Source organism: Aythya marila (genome assembly GCF_965140915.1).
Source record: "Aythya marila genome assembly, chromosome: Z".
NCBI classification, from domain to species: Eukaryota; Metazoa; Chordata; class Aves; order Anseriformes; family Anatidae; genus Aythya; species Aythya marila.
In genome coordinates, this window is record NC_139080.1 from 30,507,422 (window position 1) to 30,529,518 (window position 22,097).

Below are 22,097 nucleotides of genomic sequence, written 5' to 3' on the forward strand. Positions count from 1 at the left end.
CCATGTAGTGCAAAGCAGAAGCTGCAGCCAAATGGCAGGTAAAGGAAGGAGAAGAAAGGGTGTTTCCAACATGAAAGGCAATTGCTTTCTGTGGGACCTGCTGTAACAACATCAGTATTGGGATTTTCAGTTGCAAGTCTCTGAGATTATTAACAGGAGCATAAGAACAGCACAGGAGAAATACTGTTGCAAAAGGTCTGGGGTAGACTAAACTAAAACCTCAATTTCTTATTGAACACCTCTACTGATGTGGACTTAGCAGATCTCTTCAGAGTCTTTCAGATCCAGAAATGATCAATGGCATTCCCAATTACAGACTAAACAAGAAAAAAAAAGAAAAAAAAATTTAAATGAATTGCAGATACTAAGATCAGCTACAATGTTGATACATCCTTAGTATCCATATGACTTAATCTACCTTGTATCAATTACAAGTAATTTAAAATAGTTTCTTTTTGTGGCTGCTGATCTCATATATTATTATTCAGTTACTCTACAGTAGTGTTGGTGTAGTGCACGATAATGGTTGTATGTTCATTTGTATAAAATCAAAAAATGTTATGTGCTGTGGCTGTAGAGAGCACAAACACTTCACTTGGTCCCATAACTTGGGGCCTAGAGTCAGACACAGCCTGCCAGAATGGCTCTCATGACATACAGTCTGCATCTTGCAACCTGGATCCATCTCCTCTATAACAACAAACATAGCTGCTGCAAGCTTCATCAGATCTGGCCCCAGTGTAGCCTCTGGAAAAAAAAAATAAATAAATAAATAAAATGTTTTTTAAAAATGCATTTGCTACATTTTTCATTGTATTTACCCTGCACTGAAATGATGGTCTTATGCCATGACATTTAGAATCACTCCTGCATTTCTGTGTCTGCATGTCTGCCTGAGTGATAGACAAAGACCTGAGATTTTGAAGTTTCACATTGCTTTGTTGTTAAGTATATCTTCTAGCAAAGTCTTTCTACTGACCTGGTATAGTTACAGAGTCTGGTGGGGGCTTAATGAACTAAGAAAGGTATTTGCTACACCAAATACAGGTTAAATTGAGAATTTTCTTGACACAGTATACAAATTCTAGATGGAAAGAGTAACTTCATTCAGATTTGCTCAATCTTGATTTTAATAAAACTGCCAAAAAGGAAGTAGCAATTGCTTTTAGAGGAGTTTCATTACTTCAGTGACACATATAAATGTCTGATTCACTCCTTTATAAACACAAAGATTGCATTAAGACAAATCTATGTGTATGGATAGAGGGGACTGATAGGTGAGTGAAGGGATAGGAATGTAGAAAGATAAATTTACTGCACGTAACTGATGTGATAATTGATAGAGATAATTCTTTTATGACAAAAAAGTATCTGGGTTTTATGGGCAAATAAACACAGCATATCCGCTTTAAACAAGTACACTCCTATGTTGGAAGCAGTCCAATTATTGCAGTTGGCACAATGAACTACAAAACCCTTTGAATAGCTGGGAAAATATTTAAACAGCTAACTTGTTTTAAACTCCCTGAAACTGAGGCTTCACTCCTACTTTTAATATGTCGATATTGCCAGAAACCCACCATCTGCCCTTCAGTCAGCCCTTGAAGGAACAGTAGATAGTAACAACACAAGTGACATAGAACATCTGAATAGTGTTTATGGACACTATTCAAGCACTATGCAGAAATACTGGCTAAAAAATTGCACGAAGTTCCAGCAAAGACAGCTTCTACAGCACCTTAAAGAAATAAAAGTTTAAAAATTTGTTTTTGCTATTTTCCAGAGTCCTAGAATTGAAAGACAGAAAAAAATATTGATTTAATTGAGTGGATGTAAAGATATAAAAGATTGGGTCTACATCAGACTTCTCTTTTATCACAAGGTTTGGCTTCCTGCCATGTGTTCAGGCAATAAATTGGCTGTAGCAGAGCTGCTTCTAGCATTCAGCTGGGTGGAAGTAGAGACACTAGCAGGCACAATAAGGTAAGCAAGAGTGGAAGACTGCAGCAGATTTTTAAATGGGTTCCAATGTTTCAAATTAAGGTTTTATTTATCACACTGCTTTTTTAGAGTCTAGCAAATGGAATTATTTTTTTTATTCTTTTCAGTTGACTTTAAGTTTTTCTTCTGAGGGCTCTTCCTTTAGTCTAGTTTACATCTTATTTCATATATTCATATCTAGCTTAGTCTGTAGATATTTTAAGGTTGGCTGATTTGAAAGAAATGATGACCCTGTTATTTATTAGCTATATGGGATGGCAGAAGTTCCTTTTAATCTACTGTGAATTTGTTAATCTACTGTTGAACTTTTTGAGGAGTTACATATATTGTTTGGAAGCAGGACTGTCAGCTGCAACCCAGTACACTCAATAAAGACGGATCTGATCTTTTAGGGATAGCTTGCTGTGAATGTACCAATACAGAATGGGATAATATGTGGATCATACTGCTGTGTGAATGATCTCCACATTTTTAAAGTCCTGTTCATATATACTGGGATGTGTCTGGGACAGCTGGAAGAGTGAATAATGGCTAAGAACAAAAGAGAACACTAAGGGAACAAGAAAAGTTATACAGATTATATATATATGCATATATATATATATAATGCATATGCATATATATATATGAAACAGTTTTTCTCTGCTGCTTTCATGTAAATAAATTGATACGGTCTATGGAACTGGAAAAATTCTCAGACCTTGTATGCTTTCAGGGTGATCTTGTTACAACAAACCAGCAGTGTACTCAAGTATATCTGATTTTAGCAGTGTAAAGAGCCAGAGCTCAACTTTTCCACTTCCCTTTCACTTAGCATAGATATGAAACAAAATGAAAGAAACTGAAATGTCCAAAACAAACAGTGGTTAACCGGGTCTGCAGCCAAGAACACTATGTTGTTCTTTCTAGCATTCTTAGAGCTGCATACACCTTACAGAAGAAGAAAAGAAATGAGCTGAAGAAATAGGCATGAAAAGACATTGAAACAAAGAAATAGACATAGGGATAAACACACAACAGTAACACCTGTAAGTAAAAGTGTAAAAAGCAGGAGCAGATGACATGTATTTAAGAACATTGTGGGAGAGGAAAGGTATCAGAATGGGAGGGTTTATATTGTACACAATCTTAGGCATCACGTGAGGAAATTCAAACTAAGGAAGCTTGGGAGTGTGTGTTCTTAATTTATTGTAGGGAGCTGCATTTTTTCTAGAGAGATAACAAATGTGAAGGTCTAACATAAGCATTTACATTTTCTCCATTTTAGATGTGTCTACTGGTTAGAATAGCCCAAAATAACTGAACTTAAGTACAGTCCTTCAGAACTTAGAAAAAATATTTCTAAGTTCAAAACTTTTCTAAGATAGTGCTGTAAGAATTTGTGCACTTATTAGAAATGCTTTTGAAAATTCCTTGGAACAGCCCTGCCCTCCTCAGGGTCCTAGCTTGTAATATCTTTCTTTTCTTATAGAGATGGTGGGTATAAAATACACAGATGCAGGACTCTGAATCTTGGTGGCATGATAGCATATTGGTTCTCTATAAAAATAAATTTCACTTCATATTTTTTGTAAATAAATTTAGGACTAACTGAACATAAGTTAGCATTAGTAACTGTGGTATACAAAGAGCAGAACCAGGAGAAGACAATTCCCTGACTGCTTCACTGGATACAAAAATCAGGAATTTGGATCTTCTGAACTTCTGGTCAACTGCAGCCAAATTAGAGTTGTACTTATATTTTCATTAGAAATGTTTAAAAAGGGATTAAATGCCTGTTTTTGAGCATCCCCTGGTCTAAGTCTCAATACTTTGTTAATGCTGAACACCTAGCACACTAACAAGATCCAAAAGCTAGTATTATTGCCCACATATTCTGTAGAGCCTGATCAGGGTAAAAGTTTGCAGAGATCAGGTCCCGGTTAGGTCTTCGGAGAAAATCAGTCTTTTCTCTTTTGGTTAGCCTGCTTCAATGACAAAGCAGTGTCAGCAAGATGAAGACCCAACCCTCTACTTTCTACCTTCTAACTACAAGTTCTCAGGCATTTGAAAAATGAAACAACTTTAGTAGGTTAGAAAAAGTTAATTCTTTTTAATAAAGATGTTGCACTTTCCAATAGCCTAATTCAATGTTCAGTTTTATCTGAGTCAAAAAGCAAAAGAAGAGCCTTAGCCTTCATAATTAGTAACAGGAGAATTGCCAGTGAAAAAAATCCTTAATTTCTATCATTTCAGATAAATATTTAATGTGAAATTCTGCTTTAGAGAACTGAATCAAGCTAGAAGACAGAACCACCCTTCCCAAATTCATTCATAAATTATGTGTATACAAGAGCCATGATCTCTCTGACCTAGCTGATATTCAGTTACTCCGTGCAAAGCTGAATAGGGCCAATATTATAATTGTCTTCACTTAGTTCTTTCACCCATTGTACTGGAAAAAAAATTAAGATAGGAGTCTTCTTTGATCTACACTTTGTTAAAAACAGTTGACTTTAGGAGAGTACTTAGATGAAAGAAACCCAGTTTCCCTTTTTTCAAACCAAAGTTTGGTCCTCAACATTTCTGACATGCAGTGACTTAATCTGTGTCCTCGGTATATCTTATTAGATGGCCAGGTGGTTCATCAGTCAATGTAGCTCCCATTCTTAGACAGCAACCTTTCTTTAGGATATCTAGCCTAGGTAATTCTTAAATCCTGTTCCTCATCTAGTCTTCATAAACTAAAGAGCATTAATTCTTCTCATAAATAGTGGTCAGGCATTGGAATAGGTTGCCCAGGGAAGTGGTGGAGTTCCCACCCCTGGGGGTGTGTAAGGAAAGGTTGGACATGGTGCTTAGGGACATAGTTCAGTGGGTGACATTGGTGGTAAGGCGATGTCTGGGCCTGATGATCTTGGAGGTCTTTTCTAAAAGTAATGATTCTATGGTTCTCTGAATTTCGTAAATATAGTCACAAACACAGCATCATTTGAAAAATGAAGAACACACTGAAGTCAAATGATCAAATTTTAAATGAGACATTTGTAGTCTGAAAATATAACTGGTTGGGGATTGATTTTTTCTAGTCACCCGTGTCATTAATGAATAAATATTTCTAATACACACCTGAAATCTGCAAACTCCAATCCTCATTCCTGAATCTCGTTTTAAGATTACAGTATGGTTGCATCTGCATGTCTTTACTGAAAGCTGGGTTATACTATGTTGAAGTTAGCATCATATTCTATCATTTATGAATGCTCCAAAAATGATTGTTGACTGAAGGACTTCTGAGGGAGAAAAGGAATATGATTTTTCAATACAGCTAGCAAAGTATGGCTAGATTCCTATGACTGAAAAGTGTAAATAAATAAATAATAACAAAAAAAAAGTAATCACCTAAACTAGTTATAGAATCACAGAACCATAGAATATCCTGAGTTGGAAGGGACCCATAAGGATTGTCGAGTCCAACTCCTTACATTTTATTTAAGAGGAAGTCTTTTACAATGTGCTCCTTTAACAAAACTTTATGCATGAATCTTAGCCTAAGATTAGGTAGATCACATGAATTGCCATCATTGGAAATACACCATTTTTGCCTTTCAAGACACAGGCTTGAGTCATGCACACAATCACACATTTATTGAGTTTACCTTACTTCTGTTCAATGTCCCATATTGAAACGATACATTTTGTAAACTTCTTTCTCAACCAAATTATGAAGTTTTGTGACTAATTCTATTTTCTACTTTAGGGCTGGGAAGGTGAGGCAACTCAGCTTATTGGGGTTTCTCAAGGACTTCAACAATGAGGCTCCGCTCAGGCCGCCAAAAGCCTTACGAAGTGCCTGTCTCTGCAAGGCAACTGGCTAGAAGGAAACCTCCGCAGTGCAATAGAGCACCAGCTTCTGGAACATCAGGTAACTCCTTCCTGTGGTTGAAAAGTGTGGTTGTAATCTTGGGAAGGTAATGGTGCCAACCCAAGGCAGAGTTCAACTAAATCAAGTATCTGGAACAGCTAATAGGTAATAAGCTCAAGAGTAAAAATACCAGAAGGAATTAAAATAAATAAATAAAAATCTGGCTTAAAACAACCTGCAAAAAAACGCTTCCCAAAGGAACAACATTAAAATTTTCATACGACCAAATGTAGACTGGTAATTTCTAATGAACATGTATGCATTCCTGGAAGACAGTGAATGTCATAGCAGGCCTAACAACCATTTTATTTTCTGTACTGTACTAGTTCTTATAATATACCATAATTCTTACAATATAAGTGTTGTGATATATCATAATGTTTTTGGTTTTGTTTTTAAAGTTTTGCTCTATTACTTATGATAGTAGCTGTCCTTTTGCTTCTTATAAAAAGCTATCCTTTTTCTGGAGGTCTGCTAGCCCAGGTTGCCAGACCTGTGCAGAGAAGGCCTTTGCCCATGAATGGGCCAATCATGTGCATGCCACAGGTCCAACACAGGATGTGTCAGACCTGCCAGTGCTGGAATGAGGGACTTGGGTCAGGGTGTGTCAAGGATGTTTCCTTTATCTTTTTTTTTCACTGAACTTGCAGAGTTTCTGCTCAGCCTAGTCAGGGCAGAAAGTAAGCTTCCCCAAAACAGCTCTATTTTTCAAAATATCTGCTGAAACAGATTTTTCAGAAGGTCTATATAAATATAAAAGGAGTAATAAAAACTTTCAGTGAGGCCAAAAATTTCCAGAGTATTATCTCATTGCTAGTGCATTTGAGTATCCTGTTGATTTGCCTAAGTTTTCTGGCCAAGAAAGGACTATTTGTCTTACAGCAGTTGTTTACCCTAGAGGTCTGTGTTGTTCCAGAAATGTCTTGAATTCTGTAATGAATTTGTAAGTAGAAAACATATTCCAGGAAAACAATGCTCAGTCTAGCATAATCCAAATTATGCTTTATAGTGATCCTCTGGAGGTGTTGGACATTCGGTTGGCTGAAGTTCCCTACTGACACCTTTTACACCTTTTACCTACAAATATATTTTATTTATTTATTTATTTTAGTTTAGTTTAGTTTTTTTGTTTGTTTGATTTAATTTCTTTTTTTTTTTTTTTTTTTTTTTTTTTGGGGGGGGGGGAAGGGTTGGTTTGTTGTTGTTTTCCAGCAAGAGATGCCAGGTATCGCCCCAAAGGCTGCTATTTTAGGTAAACAGATGGACCCTAAAACTCTTGTTTGTATGCAGATCCAATTTTCAAAGTGGAAAATTGGGAGACAGGCAGGTACTTATCTATGAAAGGAAGGAAATTAATCTAGAAACAGCATGCTGCAGAACTTTCTCCTATTTCAAAAACTTACGGCTCAGCCATGTTCTCTTTGCTGCTCTCTCCATGTGCAGGCTTTTGTACAGAGCATTGCTCTGTTTCTGCCTCTCTCCACCAACCAATTGCAAATTCAAGTCCCTTCTTTTTTTTATTTATTTTTATTTTGTCCAAATTCCTCCTTTCCCCATTAGTTTCTTCCAACACAGCTATCTGCAGGTTGTCCACAACCCCTATTTGTACCCCATCCTTCAGGCTTACATGCACCTCTTGAGCTGGAAGCCACTTTTACGAGATCAAGTTTTTGCACATGCTAACTCTGCAGAAGGCTCAGAATAAAGCTCATCTTCTCACTGAGGTAACCTTCCAAGTGAATAAATCTTTGCTTTCCTTCTTGACACCACCACCAAGCTTCCAAAACAGCAGCTTAAGCCCACTGTATAATTTCTATTATATGTTGCTTATACTGTTCTAAGGTAAATCTACTTTCCGTAGAACATACAGTAATAAACAAGCAAAGATTGGTATAAAAATACACATTATTTATTTTTATTATGGAATTTTCCCATTTTTCTGTTGCCAGTAAAATTGCCAGTGTTTAGTCTGCGAGAAACAGTGAAGTGCTATTTACTGACTGAAGATTCAAAAACAGTGCATTTTGATTTAGATGAAGATGGTCATCATGAAATATCAACCAAAGATTCACAGTCCCATGAAGGTAGTGTGCTTTTTATACCAAGCCTCACCAAATGTATGTATAATACCATAGAACATGTTGAATGCACCATTATGTTTTCTGTACATCAGTCAGTAGAGATAACATTTTATTGCGTATTTCTGAATATTGATAGTAATATAAGAAGACTTGTATTCTGCTTTACGGTAGGTACATACTATACTTAAACAAAAATATGATTATTTGTTCACTCCAATTAGAGTTAATGGGAAGTCTAGATATTTGCCTGTTAATGGAGGGAAAGAATCATACAACAGTTTGGATAAGAAGGGACCTTCAAGATCACCTAGTTCCAAGCCCATTGCCATGGCAGGGATGCCACCCACTAGATCAGGTTGCCCAGGGTTTCATCCAGCTTGGTCTTGAACACAGCTTCTCTGGGCAACCTGCTCCAGTCCCTCACTACCCTCTGAATAAATAATTTATTCCTAATATCTACCCTCTTTTAGTTTAAAAACATTTCCCCTTGTCCTATTACTATATGATCATGTAAAAAGTCACTCTCCATCTTTTCTTAAGCCCCCTTCAGGTACTGGGAGGCTGCAATGAGGTCTCCCTGGAGAGTTCTCTTCTCCAACCTGAACATCCCCAGATCTCTCAGCCTCTCTTCATTAGGAGAGGTGCTCCAGCCCCTTCATGGCCCTACTATAACAACCCCACATCCTTTTTGTGCTGGGGGCCTCAGACCTGAATGCAGCACTCCAGGTGAGGCCTCACAAGGGCAGAGCAGAGGGGCACAATCCCCTCCCTCTGCCTGCTGGCCAACCCTCTGCTGATGCAGCCCAGGATGCAGTCGGCCTTCTGGGCTGCAAGCACGTGCTGCTGGCTCATATTAAGCTTTTGGTCCACCAGAACCCCCAAGTCCTTCTCTGAGGAGCTGCTCTCAGTGAGTTCTTCTCCCAGTCTAGACTTATGTCTGGTCTTGCCCTAACCTAGGTGCAGCACCTTGTGAAGATAACTATCAGACACTAGGAAAAATGAAGAAAAATAGATACAATTTAGGAGTTTGTAGAATTGTTCTATTTTTTCATGTAACTCTTCTCTTATTTAACGCGGGGCTTCTCTAATTGACTCCCCAATGAGAGAAGTATTAGAGAAGTTAGTGACTCCCCAATTATACTAGTCACAACTAGTATAACAGAAGTAGTCATTAGAGGGTATTCTTTTGGTGAATAAGAGGCAAATAACAATTGCAGTTATCCTAGAGCTATATATTTTCCAAAGACATGATAGAAGGGAGAAAAACAAAATACTGGAAAAAGAAATTTGTAGGATAACTATTAAGTTACTGAAACTTTCTTACAGAAACTCATCTTTTACAGGAATTAGAAGTTTAATATGTATGCTTCAGACATAGAAAGGCTTGGTTGATATATTTGTAAACTAGATTTAAAAAAAAAATTATTTTATTAAATTGTGAATAATGACAGCTACACTGATAACTAAGATATTTAAGTGATACCTTTTGAAGTGACTCTTACATGTATAATAACTTCATTGAGTTTTAAAGTAACCCAGACAATTAGCGCTTCTGATGTGTGATCAGAAGCAAAATCTCTATTGGTTTTGCTTAGCAGAAGCAATTAAAAAAAAAAAAAAAAAAAAAAAAAAAAAAAAAGAGGAAATGATATGTCATAAACACACAAACATACATTCATGATTTCATGATGATTCAGTTAAGACGGCATCCTATTAGGAGCCAACTTTAATCTGCGTGTTTGTGGCTTTGAGCTGAAGTGAGTAATGCTTTCAACACAGCTGACTACTTAACTTAGGCTGATGTGAGAAAAGCCAGAACATCCATGCTGTGGCTACCTGTTACTTTCCAGTCTGGTTTATTTTGTGTCAGGGTCCTCACATCTGTTACCAAACAATTTTGGGGCTTCTCTTTGATAGCATTTAATATCTTACATTTCCTTACTCATCTCTATTTGGCAGGTGAATTCTCTTTTGTAAAAGATAATTAATCAAACAATACATTTATTAGACTAAGAATTCAGCCCTCAGGTTATATATACATACAAGTTTAACTGTATAGTCTTAGTAGGATCACATGAATTCAGAGACCTGCAAAAAAAATGAAGTCTGGTGCCAGTTGCTATTACACATTCTTTTACACATTCTTTGCCAGATGATACTTTAAAGCAATTCAATAAATTGTTCATGAAGTTTTTTTAATTTGAAGAATGTAACTGTCTAATTCCAAATCTTTGTTAAATGTCTTCTGTTTTAGATATCGCATGGTTAAGCATATTCACAAGCAATGAACCAGCAGTTAGTGGTAAGACTTGCATGACTCATGTGGGAGCAAAATATATCATTCTCTTTGTTAGTGTCTGTTTTTGAAGGGATGTTTGAAGGTAGGAAAAGAAGTTAGTAATGTTTCATATACATCATATTAGAAGTGATATCTAATGCCAAATATTCATTTAGGTCAGGTTGCTAGAAAATGGACAATTTAGATAGGCTGTTAAGAATGAAAGATCTGTGAATTTCTGTGTTCCACAGAAAGAGATCTTAAAAGCCGCACAACATGCCTTAGCAAGTTATGAGTAAGGTCTTGGACTAAGGACAAATGTACATGAGGAAGTAGAGTTTATACAAGCTGGAACCAATATTTTTTGGAAGAAAAGCATATGTGCTATATTGCTGGCATTTGGCTCTTAGTTAGAAAAGACCTGTTTTAACAGGAGAGAGAAAATAAAAAGAAAGGATGTGAAGAAAGAGGATATGCTTTTTTGGAACTTTCATAATTGTAAGCGTAAGAAATGAGTGAGAACAATCAAAGATAAGTTGGTTCAAGATATTCCAGTAAAAGACAAATCTAGTCCAGTTTCAACCAGAAAGGGCTGCTGCAAGGTCCAGGATTGCAACTTGAACAATAGTCAAAAGGGGATTTATAGGGAAGAGTATAAAATGTTGATCATTCAATATTTGCCTGAACCCCAAAACTTTGCATTTCAGGGACACCCCAAACAAGAAGTGGCATCTGGTATTTCATTAATTTCAAAGCATTTCATTTGCATTTCATTTTGCATGAAAAAGGTCCCTGAAACTCTGGATTTAGAAACCAAGAGGTTAGGTAATTCATCCAAAGGCTATCAAAGAGTGGAAAGAACATTTATGGAATCATGGAACAGTTCCTTACTTTCCTTACCAGCAATCGCATGCCTGACAGATCATTTGCCACTTTTTTCAGAGGTGATTTGGAAAGTTTGAGTCCCCTAAGTCAGCACACTGTTATGATTAAATATGAAATATCTCTTGCCACTGATGTGCTACTTACATGCTACAGCTGAAGCTGGACAATTGCAGCTGAGACAATATGAACTGGTAACACAAGTAAAATGAAGACTTGTAAACCTCCTGCATTCTACCACATTTATCTGATGCATTAATAAATATGCAAACAGTAAAGCACACTATGCTGGATTTTAACAAGGTTTGTTATGCTGTTTTCTTGCTGTAGCTGGCTCAGACAAAATTTGTTTGAAAAATTTCCACAAAAGCACTATAGGTAGAGTAAGTTAGGGTAACTAAAATAAGGGACAGGATTGAGGGACATGAAAACAGTCAGATGGAATGAGTAAATTCTGCTTATTCATAAGGTACTTCAAAGGCTGAAAGATACCCTTGGTAACAAGAAAAAAAAAAAAAAAAGTATCTTCAACTGCAACATTCAATTAACAGTTACCTAATCTCTGTTAAATTTATCTTCAGTTGTTGCATTGGTGGGCATATAGATCAACTGCTACTTTTTTGTTTGTTTGTTTTAACCTGTACCCTTGAAATACTTTCAAGAGCACAGCTGATACTGTTTGAAATAAATCTGCAAGGCAGTCAGATATAACATCACTGCATAGTTATTAATGCCAATGGCTCTTCTAGGTGATGTTCTTGTATACCATGCTAATTGACAAAAGGTAACTTTAATTATTTTTTGCTTACATGGGTCTGAGGCTTTGAAGTACCAAAAAGTTTATTTTCAGTTTATCAGGCTGAGCATTATACTGTGTTATATACTGTTATTTCCTCTAGATGAAAAAACAACATTATATCCAAAGGGATTAAATCCATTGCACCCATTGACAGTGGAAAGATTTTGACCTACAGAGCACACAGGACATAAAATAGAAAAAACCCTGTATTTCCTATATTATAATAACATGTGTGTTACACATATGTCTAAGCACTAATACATATATGCCTTCATTACTCATATTGTATGTATTCATGTATATCTGATATTCCATATATAATCAGAAATATACAGAGAAAAATTTAGATTTGTATAGAAAATCATCAAAAAGCCATAGACTTTAAACACTTTGCAGAAGAGATCTGTATCAAGTGAGTATATTTGCTTCTATTCCTATGCCTGTCAATGTAAAGAGAGTCTGAATATTGTCTATTTACAAAATACTTTAGCTGCGCTTCATTTTACAAAGTGATACAAATTTTATTACAATGTTCTCCTCTAGCGAAAACGTGGTCTAAAAATGTGGTGGTCCTCACACAGAGATCAAAGCATAACGAATTTGTCCTGTTGTGCAAGGGTAAAAAGCAGCTCTGTCTGAAGGTAAGAATCATTTTTTTTAATGTGTTACTTGTGAGTGCTCTTTCCCACTAGAGAACAATTCCCAACAGCCCTTTTCAAATGCATTTTTCATTACATATCACATTTCACAAGTTCTGACTGCCTTCCTCTATGATGTCCATGGAGAAACTTAAAATAAGCTATTGCAAAAATCATTGTATTATGTAGCTGACTACTGCTGTGGAAAGAAATGAGTTTAAGAGGGGAATTATTTTCTCCTCCGCAATCTGAGTTACAAGATAATGAAAGGGTATTTGTGATGAAAAGAAATTACAGCTGAATGTACTAACCTGCTCTAAATATTTGCATCTGTTGTCAGAACATTCTCATTTTCTACATTCTTGCAAAGGTTTGTTTATAGTGGAAAGAGCAGGCAAGGGTAGATTTCCGTATGGTGCCCTCCCCACCCCCCTTTTTTTTCTAAATTGGTTGGAAACTGGAGTGCTGAGGCATTAACTGGTCAATTCCTGTTATTACCCCTGCCATCAGAGTATCAAAGTGGTTCCAGAGTGTTTGTCCATATGGTGATAAGAATTTTATATATATATATAATATGTAACTTCATATATTTATATATATATAAACACATATACTAAAATCTGTCTGAGGAAGAACTTTATGTTGGAATTCACCCTTTAAAGTAGGCCAAAGGTCCAAGCTGCTCTGTTTCAACAAGTCATACTGAGATTAAGAATGACTTTATCTAACCTTAGCCTTGCATTACCAAATGCTTCCTCAGATTAAATTTTTCTCACATTTAATTTATTTTCCTTTTCAGGACTTTCCAAAAAGTCAGTTTCCTGAAATTATCTGGGGAAATGTGTGCTGTAAGATATATTTATTATGTTTATAGTACATTATCCCACTGGAGTTTTCATTACTACCCTTGAAAGAACAACTATTTTTTAAAGATTTTATATGGTTCAGAGATAATTTTTTCAGAGATTAATTGTTTGAAATGGGTTCCACCAAATCAGAGAAAGAATGGAGCATTGAGCCCTAACAGATTTTACTTCCCAATCACCTATTTTGAAAATGCTGGATTATACAAGGTTATCTTTCTTGGTATCTTTAAAAGCAGTTCTTTTCTGAAAATGATGGGAAACACATTTACTGTCTCCAAAATACATAAAAAATCTGGAGAGATCACTGACCGCAAAACATAACAATTTGGATGTCTCAGCTAACACAATTTAATCATTAGTGGGCTTTGTAAACAACGGAAGTTTTCTTTGGAATTAGTACTACTTTTGGTGGATTAAAAGTGCAAAATGTGAAGACAAAATAACCAATTTGCGTGGTTGTAAATACAGGTCTTAAAAGGATGTTGTTCAGAGCCAGATTATCCTTCAGTGAAAAGACGCAACAGGAAAACATGCAAGCACGAAGATCCTGACTTCGAACAGGTATACAGTCATGATCAACCAAATAGAAACGTATTTATGAGAGAGAGGATATACAAACATAGCTGTACAAAAAGTGCAACTAAATGCGGTTCTGCTGTTGTTACATGATGAGTTGTTTACATTCTTATTTTTAGAACGTTCCTCAGAAAAGGAGAAATAAGAAAAATCTTTCCTTGCTTTTGACTTGACTTGTGTACACCAATAGATCCTGCAGTCTACAGGAAAAATACCTAAGCTTACAATACCACATGAAAGACAGAGATATGTTTCCAGTATTATTGTGCTTCTGTAAAATGCAGGGAGATCTGAAGTAGTTTTTATCTGGTTCAACTCCTTAGACACAACCTAGAAGAGTCAAATTACAAGAATAATGATGTTTTTAAAGAATAGTGAATCCAGCAGTCAAAAACTTACTGTATGAATAAAACCACAAAGTATAGAGTACTAAACATTTTATATAAATTAGAATTTAAAAGTAAGTAGTCCCAGAAGTACTTTCAGAGTGAATTCTGTATCAGTAAACCAATATAATTCTGGAGAAATGTATTGTGTGTTGAATACAGGTAGCCAGGTTGATTCTTCACATATTTTGGTGACCAAAGTTTGATTTTGTTAGTTCTTCTCTAGACAGAAATGATAAAACATAGTGAGCACAGGATGGAAATTACTTTAATTGCTATATGGTACATATTAAACAGATATCATAACCCGCAGAAAATAAAAAAACTGAGAAAATGTTGAGAAAATCATTTTTGTTAGGGTTATGCTCCAGCCAACATACTATTCAAGACTGATTAAAAATACAGCATTTCCAATTTCAGTAAGTACATTTAAAACTATCTAGGATCAGATGGCTTTCACAACTTCATAATATCAGATCTGAAATACTGAAAACCTAAAATTCATAGCCTAATATTTCTATCATTTCTAACATTTCTCCAAAGTCAGAAAGGAATTCTGGTAATTTCAAATTATACTGATTTTCTTGTTTGAAGACATTCTGAATTTTTTTTTCAAAGGTAGGAGCAACACATCTATTATTTATTTATTTGTTTGTTTGTTTATTTATTGTATAATTAATTAACCAGTCTCCAGCATTATGAACCTGGAAAATCCATTTGGGTCCTTCAGTTTATGTTCCTACTGATGTACCTTTCAGAAATTTATTTGGCTATACCTAGAATCAGAAAGCAATGAGGCTTAGAAAATTTAGGGCAACTTCCAGCCCCTCTCTTTGTATGATAAAAAGTATCAGAGACACTTTTCATTTTTGTAAAACTTTTATCATAAGCTTTTTATAAGAAACATGCCTTTCCTTTTTTTTTTTTTTTTTTTTTTTTCTATAGAGCTGTTAATAGGAAAAGGATTAGTCTTGATAGATCCCAGTTTTGGGTCATAGTTAGAAAGAAAAAAAAAAAAGTAAGTGTTGCCTGTCAAGACCTAGTCATCACTGTAGTTTCTAAACAATTAAAATTAAAAATTAATTCTGAGAACCTGTTTGCTACAAACCTAACAAGGCAACTAGTGAACATCATAGTTTCTTGCTGAAGCTTTTAAGTAGAAAATAATACGTTACTCATTTCAGTGAGGAGAAATCAGCAGCCTGCACTTGGTTCACATCTGATTAGACAAAGAAGCCAAACCATAGTTAAGCCTGAATTGTGAGATTCTTATAAACCTTCTAGAAAGAATGCAGTGAACAAGAAATAATTTCTGGTGTGATTAATCAAGCCTCTATTGTCCACAGAACAAAAAAGTGTGGGAGGGGTTGACTGAGATGGGGAAGTACTTCTCATGGTCAATCACAAAACTATGTGGTGTTGCAGTGTGATATTTTGTCAGCTAGCTTTTAACAATAAGTCTCAAAGGTTAGCATTTTTGCTTATTTTTGGAAGACTGCCAGTAGAATTACCAGAAACATGAGAATCTGTGGTGCCTGCTGTTACAGCACCAGAAAGAGTTGCATACAGTGTTGTCAGCTTACATTTCTGTAACCGAAGCTTAGGGAGACACAGCTCACAATCAACATTTACTAAAAGATCCTTTATTAATTAGGCTATTATTAACACAATAAAATTGTAACAGCTTGTAACAGCAAATAATGGTTTATAGTAACAGCTTATAATGATAGGAAACTGAATCAGAAGGGTAGCAGTTCACAACCACCATTTATTAAAACACTGTGCTGGTAATGGCAGAAAACTGCTCACACAGCACATGCCCACACAGTACGCCACGCAGTGGTTACCCAGCCCCAGTGGCTCACTGCGGAGCAGAGGGTCCTCCCTTGCTTCAGAGGGTCCCCAAAGATGGATCTTAAATGAAGGTGTACTGTGGACTTGAGATGCACAGAAAATTTTATGTATTAGGACTTTTTTTTAAAAAAGAGTAACTAGTATTCTGATTTCACTCCAAAATAGGCAACAGAAACCCTGACTTGGTATTTTGTTGCTAGCGACAGCTGACCTGGAAGGTCTGAGATAAGAAAATAGCCAGATGAAAATCCTAAATTATCCCAGTAGCAAGTACATTACAGAGCAAAACTGTACTAGTCTTTTTGGAAACCAAAGGAATACAAAGGAATACAGCTATGGAAGCAGCCAGTCCTCTGAGGAAGGCAGGTATTATTTTGTTTACAGTCCCCATAGAATCTGTCCCAAAATGATTAGGTCTTCCCAAAAATCTATCATAAAAAATGGAAAATACAGTCAAAATATACAAAGCTAGCAATATCCCTGAAATTTTCTAACATTTGAATTTTTCTAACATGATTTTTTCTAACATAACTTAAAGGCTTTAAAAAATAACATATGTTCTTTACTCTGTGTATTTTCATAGCTGAGTGAAGATAATCACTTTTTCATCATGCATAGTGAAGGAGAGTCAGTGAAATTCCAGTGCTATGAAGACACAAATTACTTTCTGCATGTGAATGATGACTCACTTGATATACGCAAGCCAGATCACAAAGACCCCAATGGAGAGAAAAATTTTTTCTTCAGAGTGTCATACTTATAGAGAAAATATTTCTTCTACCCTTCAGTGGCCTAACTGTCCATACAGCTCCTACAATAATTTAACAGGAAAGAAGAAAGGTTGAGACAAACTAATTTCCATTTTGCCTTATTTTTCACTTTTCTTTTTTTTTTTTCTTTTTTTGGGGGGAGGGGATATAATTTCTTGAATAATCCTTCTGCATGAGGGTACTATATTTCTGTACTTACAATAGGAAGAGAGAATGGCAAAGTCTGAAAAATATACTAACTAGTCTCTTCATATCTTACCTGCATAGTTATAGTTTTAGGGAGCTGAATTCTCTCTGAAGGGGAAAAACACACAGGGCATATCTCAAAGACAGGGGAAAAAGGAATCATCCACACGGAATACAAAGCCCACAGGCATGAAATACAAAGTGCAGCTAATTTTCTATATTGTAAAAGTTTTACTTTTTAAAAGCATACGTCTTTTATGAGCTCACCTGAACTTGAAAAGAAAACACTTGGAAGTCATTAAATGCATACATACATGTACTGACTGACTGACTGTGGGAAGGCATCTCTCATCTAAAGGAGAGCAAAGGAGGAGGTTATGGTTTGGCAGGTGATGTGTCTGCCTCTGCAGCTCACAGTAAGCCCACACTCCATCCTGCAAATTCAGCGTCTGAGAGCACGGAGCATCAGAGTCATGGTGGACTGATGAAACTGACTGGGCAAAACAGATGTCTGTGGACAGAGGTAGAGAGTTATTCTGTCTGACATATTGAGTCCTAGGGGGAAATGCCGTCAAGTTTTCAGCCACAAAGCAGAGTGCATAACAACATCTGGAAAGTAATTCTTTGTTCAGAATGACTAAATGAAATAATGATAATAAACCTCTGGGTGCTTACATTAGGGACACCAGAGGAGCACTAATGGGCTCTGTCGATGTGAAAGGAAAGATGTTAACACTTAAAGTTCATACACTGTACTCTGCAAGGCACAGAACACCTAAGTACAAGAGGAAATAAAGCCATAATTATGCACAGGATTACTAGGTGTTAAAAATGTGGTATTCCACTGCTGTACATGTAGTCACACTGTGATTTTGATTTGGTGGCATTTTTCTTTGATGCACTGCATCTGTGATAGATGCATACTGTGAATATATGTGTATGAATGATAGGCACTATGCACCTATGCCAAGAAGTTGCAGTGGAACAGTGTACAATCTACACAATCCTACAATTGCAGGAATTGTTCTGTGTAACTATAACAGGCGATAAATGTCTGAAATAGGAATCCTAATGTCAGTCAAACATTAAAGCAAGGCAATTTTTTTATTTTTTTTTTTAATTAATAGCAGTGCAGAACTTCAGTGCTGGACTTGTATACTCATAGTGAAATAGTGAAAATCCTTTTGCTGCTTCCAGCAAATTGAACAAAATTTTTGATTTTTTTTTTGCTGAATGAACAAAAGAGAGCTTTTGAATATTCCTTAGATAATACTTATGATTTATGAATCTGTTAAGTGTTCACTGAAGTCAGCAGGTGGGAAACAATGACAAAAAAAAAAACACACAGATATTGACTGCAGCATACATTACACTAAAACTAAGCTATTTTAGAATGATCTATTACTTTAAGAATAAATTTTACTATTTATTACTATAAGAATAAATTGAACTGTCTATCAGGTACAATAATTCCACTAGCTGAGACACTAACTGTTGGCTATTAGTAAATGGATGATTGTGATTATTCAATTGCAGAACATGACCTCCAGATGTTACGCTGATAAAACTACTACAACTCATCATAAAACATGTACAAAGCATGCTGAGCAAATACATTATCATTGCTGATTTCAGCAAAAAAGCAAGTCTAATCTCAGTGAACATTGAATCTATTTTGCAGTTAACTGAAATTATGGTTATATGCAGATTGTTGTACTTTACCATCTACCTTAAAAGTAAGAACTTTTTAATATTCTGAAGCCCTTGTGCAAAGTAACAGTGGTAGCTTTGTAAAGTTTTAGATTTGAGATATATGATAAAAAGGTCATATGATTTTTTTTTCCAGAAAACAATAAATTCAGACAGCTCTGTACTTATAAAAGCATATAGAAAAACAGATTGATAGTTATGGATACTGTTCTTTCCTGGACTTCTCTTTTTTTGCACATACAAAAATCTGTAAACTGACATTTTTAAATTCCCACTAATCTGAATGAGTGGCAGATATGCTTTTATTTTGTGAAGTGGAAAGCATGTATTAGTTTTATTTTAAAATAAATAGGAATCAAAAGCCAGTGAGTCTTTTTGAAATATAGCCGCTTAACACTTTATAGTATGAAAAACATTTATCCAAGGTGTCTAACAGTTGAATATGAAATATAATTTTGTAGTTTATTTTCAAAACAGTACTGATATTCTTAAATTTTACTTTGCAGATATGATAAATATTACAATATTAACATATATATATGTAGGTATATATATATATTTCCTGCTCTTCAAAAGCTGTTCTCTAAATAAAATACTGTGTTCTATTTGATGGGGAACAATTTAATGCAAGTGTTCTTCATATGTAGTCTTATGGACCTCTACTATTATGACCATATTTGCAACTTGTTAGAATAAAACTTGTAAAAGAGCATCACTAACTCTAAAGAAAGTGATTTTCATGCTATTTAATCTGAGAAAATCTAGCCAAACAATGTATGCAAAAGAAGTGACTATATCTTCCCAGGATCTATTCGCTAGTTTTTTTCCAAAGAGCAGAGTTCTGTCATCCTTGGAGGAAGGAATGGTCATTTACAGTGAAAAAACACTGAAGACTGGTAAAAGAGTCACTGCATTAAAGTGACTGTTTAGGAACAACTATTGTATGTTCTAGCAGGAGACTGATACCCAACCTTGCTAGACATGAAGTGTGTGCCCATCTAACGCTGTTACATACCAACTTTGTTATGGGTAACCAAAAGAACTAGAAATAAAAATTAGAAATTGTTAGTCTAATGAATGCTTGTAGAGTTTAAACAAAATATAACAACCTAACTTGAATGCAGCTACAATAGTGCTAAAACTTGTAATTCATTACCCATTTTATATTAAATGAAATCTGTTTAATAATATGTTTCTATTAATTCTACTCTTTCTATTTAGTAATAAAATAAACTGATAGACAAAGATTCTCTCACAAGTCTTCTCTGATGTGAAGTTCATACCCCTCCAGTCATTCCCTGTCTGAAGTCATCCTTTTTCTTAGATAAGATGATCTCATGACATTACCATTACAATAGGTACAATATTACAATAGGTACAATAATTACAATATATATTGGTATATGTACCAGAGTTCTCTACTTATTATGACAAAACACTATTCTATCTTCCATATTGTTTTCAGATACATGTGGCATGTATTTTGAACTATAATGTGTGTATTAATAGAGATATTTTTTTTAAATGTCAATTTGGTTTTGTTTCTATTTGTCCATAATTTGTCGTACCAAAGAAATCATAGGCAGGCCAAATTCCTATCTTTTAAACGCTAATCCTCATATTCCTTCGTTTGGGAACAGCCGTAGATGAGCAGATTCTCTATTAGCTCCTTTCTTCATTGTTTTCTGCCAAATTTCATGTGCTAAATACAGCAGCTAACATGCCTACGGGCCGTAAACTGTAATTCATTATCCTCTAGCACCATCTCGTGGACTTCAGGCGAGCAGAAGTATACTTGTTAAATTTTATCACAGCAGCAAGCAGAAAAAAAAAAAAAAAAAAAAAAATCTCGGCAGCTGAAAACCAAAAACATTCTTCATTTCTTCAAATAGTGTTATTTATTTCCTACTGATATAGGGCTTAGATCTGTGTCTGGGATGATGGAAGAGGGCAGCCAAGCAGGTCAGGGGAAGGAAATTTCCCTATTTTGCATTTGGAAGGCCACATCTGGAGTACGCTGTTCAGTTTTGGGCTTCCCAGTACAAACTGGAATAAAGAGAAGGGAAAAGTACTGTATGCCTAAGGCAAGGGAGCATTTGAGGAGGAGAGGGATGGAGATGAGAAGGTTAAGTCTTTACCTGGCTGAATGGGATTGTAGGGAATATAGAACCAAAATTTCCACAGAGGTGTGCAAATAAAGGACAATAAGCAGGAATCACAAGTTGTAGCAAAGGAAGTTTTATCTGTCCGGAATGAAAACAAATCTCAAGGATATGTAGGATTTGGCGCAAGATTTGTGATTATACAATGCCCATTGTTAGATTTTGTCAATACACCTTTAGATATAAGGAAGAAAAGAGAAAGGGACGATGTCTTAAAATCTCTGGATCAGACCCCAGGCCCTTTCATCATAGCACCAATACTTTCCTGAAAGAATGCAAACCACAGTTCAAAGAAGTCATAAAGGTATGCTTAAACATCTTATTTTACTCTGATACAGAACTCTGGACCCAGGTTATTCTACGGTTCCACAGGGAGCTGCAAATAAGATCAAATAACTGGAACATTGGCCTGTGGTGTATTTGTGAAATGGTAGGTATGTGCTCATACACGACAAAAACTAAATCTATTGCCTTTTGTTCACAGGCTTTAGCTCCTTAGAAGATATCATGTTAACTCTCTAAGTGGCTTATCAAAATACATGTTTTGTTTGTTTGGTTGGTTGGTTGGTTTTTTTTTTTAGCTATAGCTAGGCAATGTTTGCTGATGACTAAGCATCACTATCAAGCCTCAAAACTCTTTTGTGAGTTTGGAAACTTATGAGTAGAGAGATTAATCATAGAATCACAGAACTGGTTTTTTTGTTTTTTTGTTTTTTTTTTAAGGGATCATCTAATTCCAAAACCCCCTGCCATGGGCTGGGACACCTCCCAGCAGACCAGGTTGCCCAAAGCCCCATCCAGCCTGGCCTTGAACACCTCCAGGGATGGGGCATCCACAGCTTCTCTGGGCAGCCTGTGCCAGTGCCTCACCACCTTCTGAGCGAAGAATTTCTTATAACTGAACTGAATCTACCCTCTTTCACTCCAAAATGATTATGCATTGTCCTGTCACTACACTCCTCATCTTTCATTTAGGCCTCTTTTAGGTATTAAAAGGCCACTCT

At 35.7% G+C, this 22,097-nt stretch overlaps 1 protein-coding gene across 1 annotated transcript; it reads left to right on the forward strand.

Moving 5' to 3' along the window:
• Positions 1–1,953: 1,953 nt before the first annotated feature.
• LOC309890435 (uncharacterized protein) lies at positions 1,954–20,353 on the forward strand. Its single transcript, XM_082784294.1, has 7 exons — positions 1,954–1,983; positions 5,741–5,905; positions 7,855–7,989; positions 10,241–10,288; positions 12,489–12,586; positions 13,918–14,010; positions 16,849–20,353. The coding sequence occupies exons 2-7, from the start codon at positions 5,794–5,796 to the stop codon at positions 17,026–17,028; spliced, it is 666 nt and encodes a 221-aa protein (XP_082640420.1). The 5' UTR covers positions 1,954–1,983; positions 5,741–5,793; the 3' UTR covers positions 17,029–20,353.
• The last annotated feature ends 1,744 nt before the right edge of the window (positions 20,354–22,097 follow it).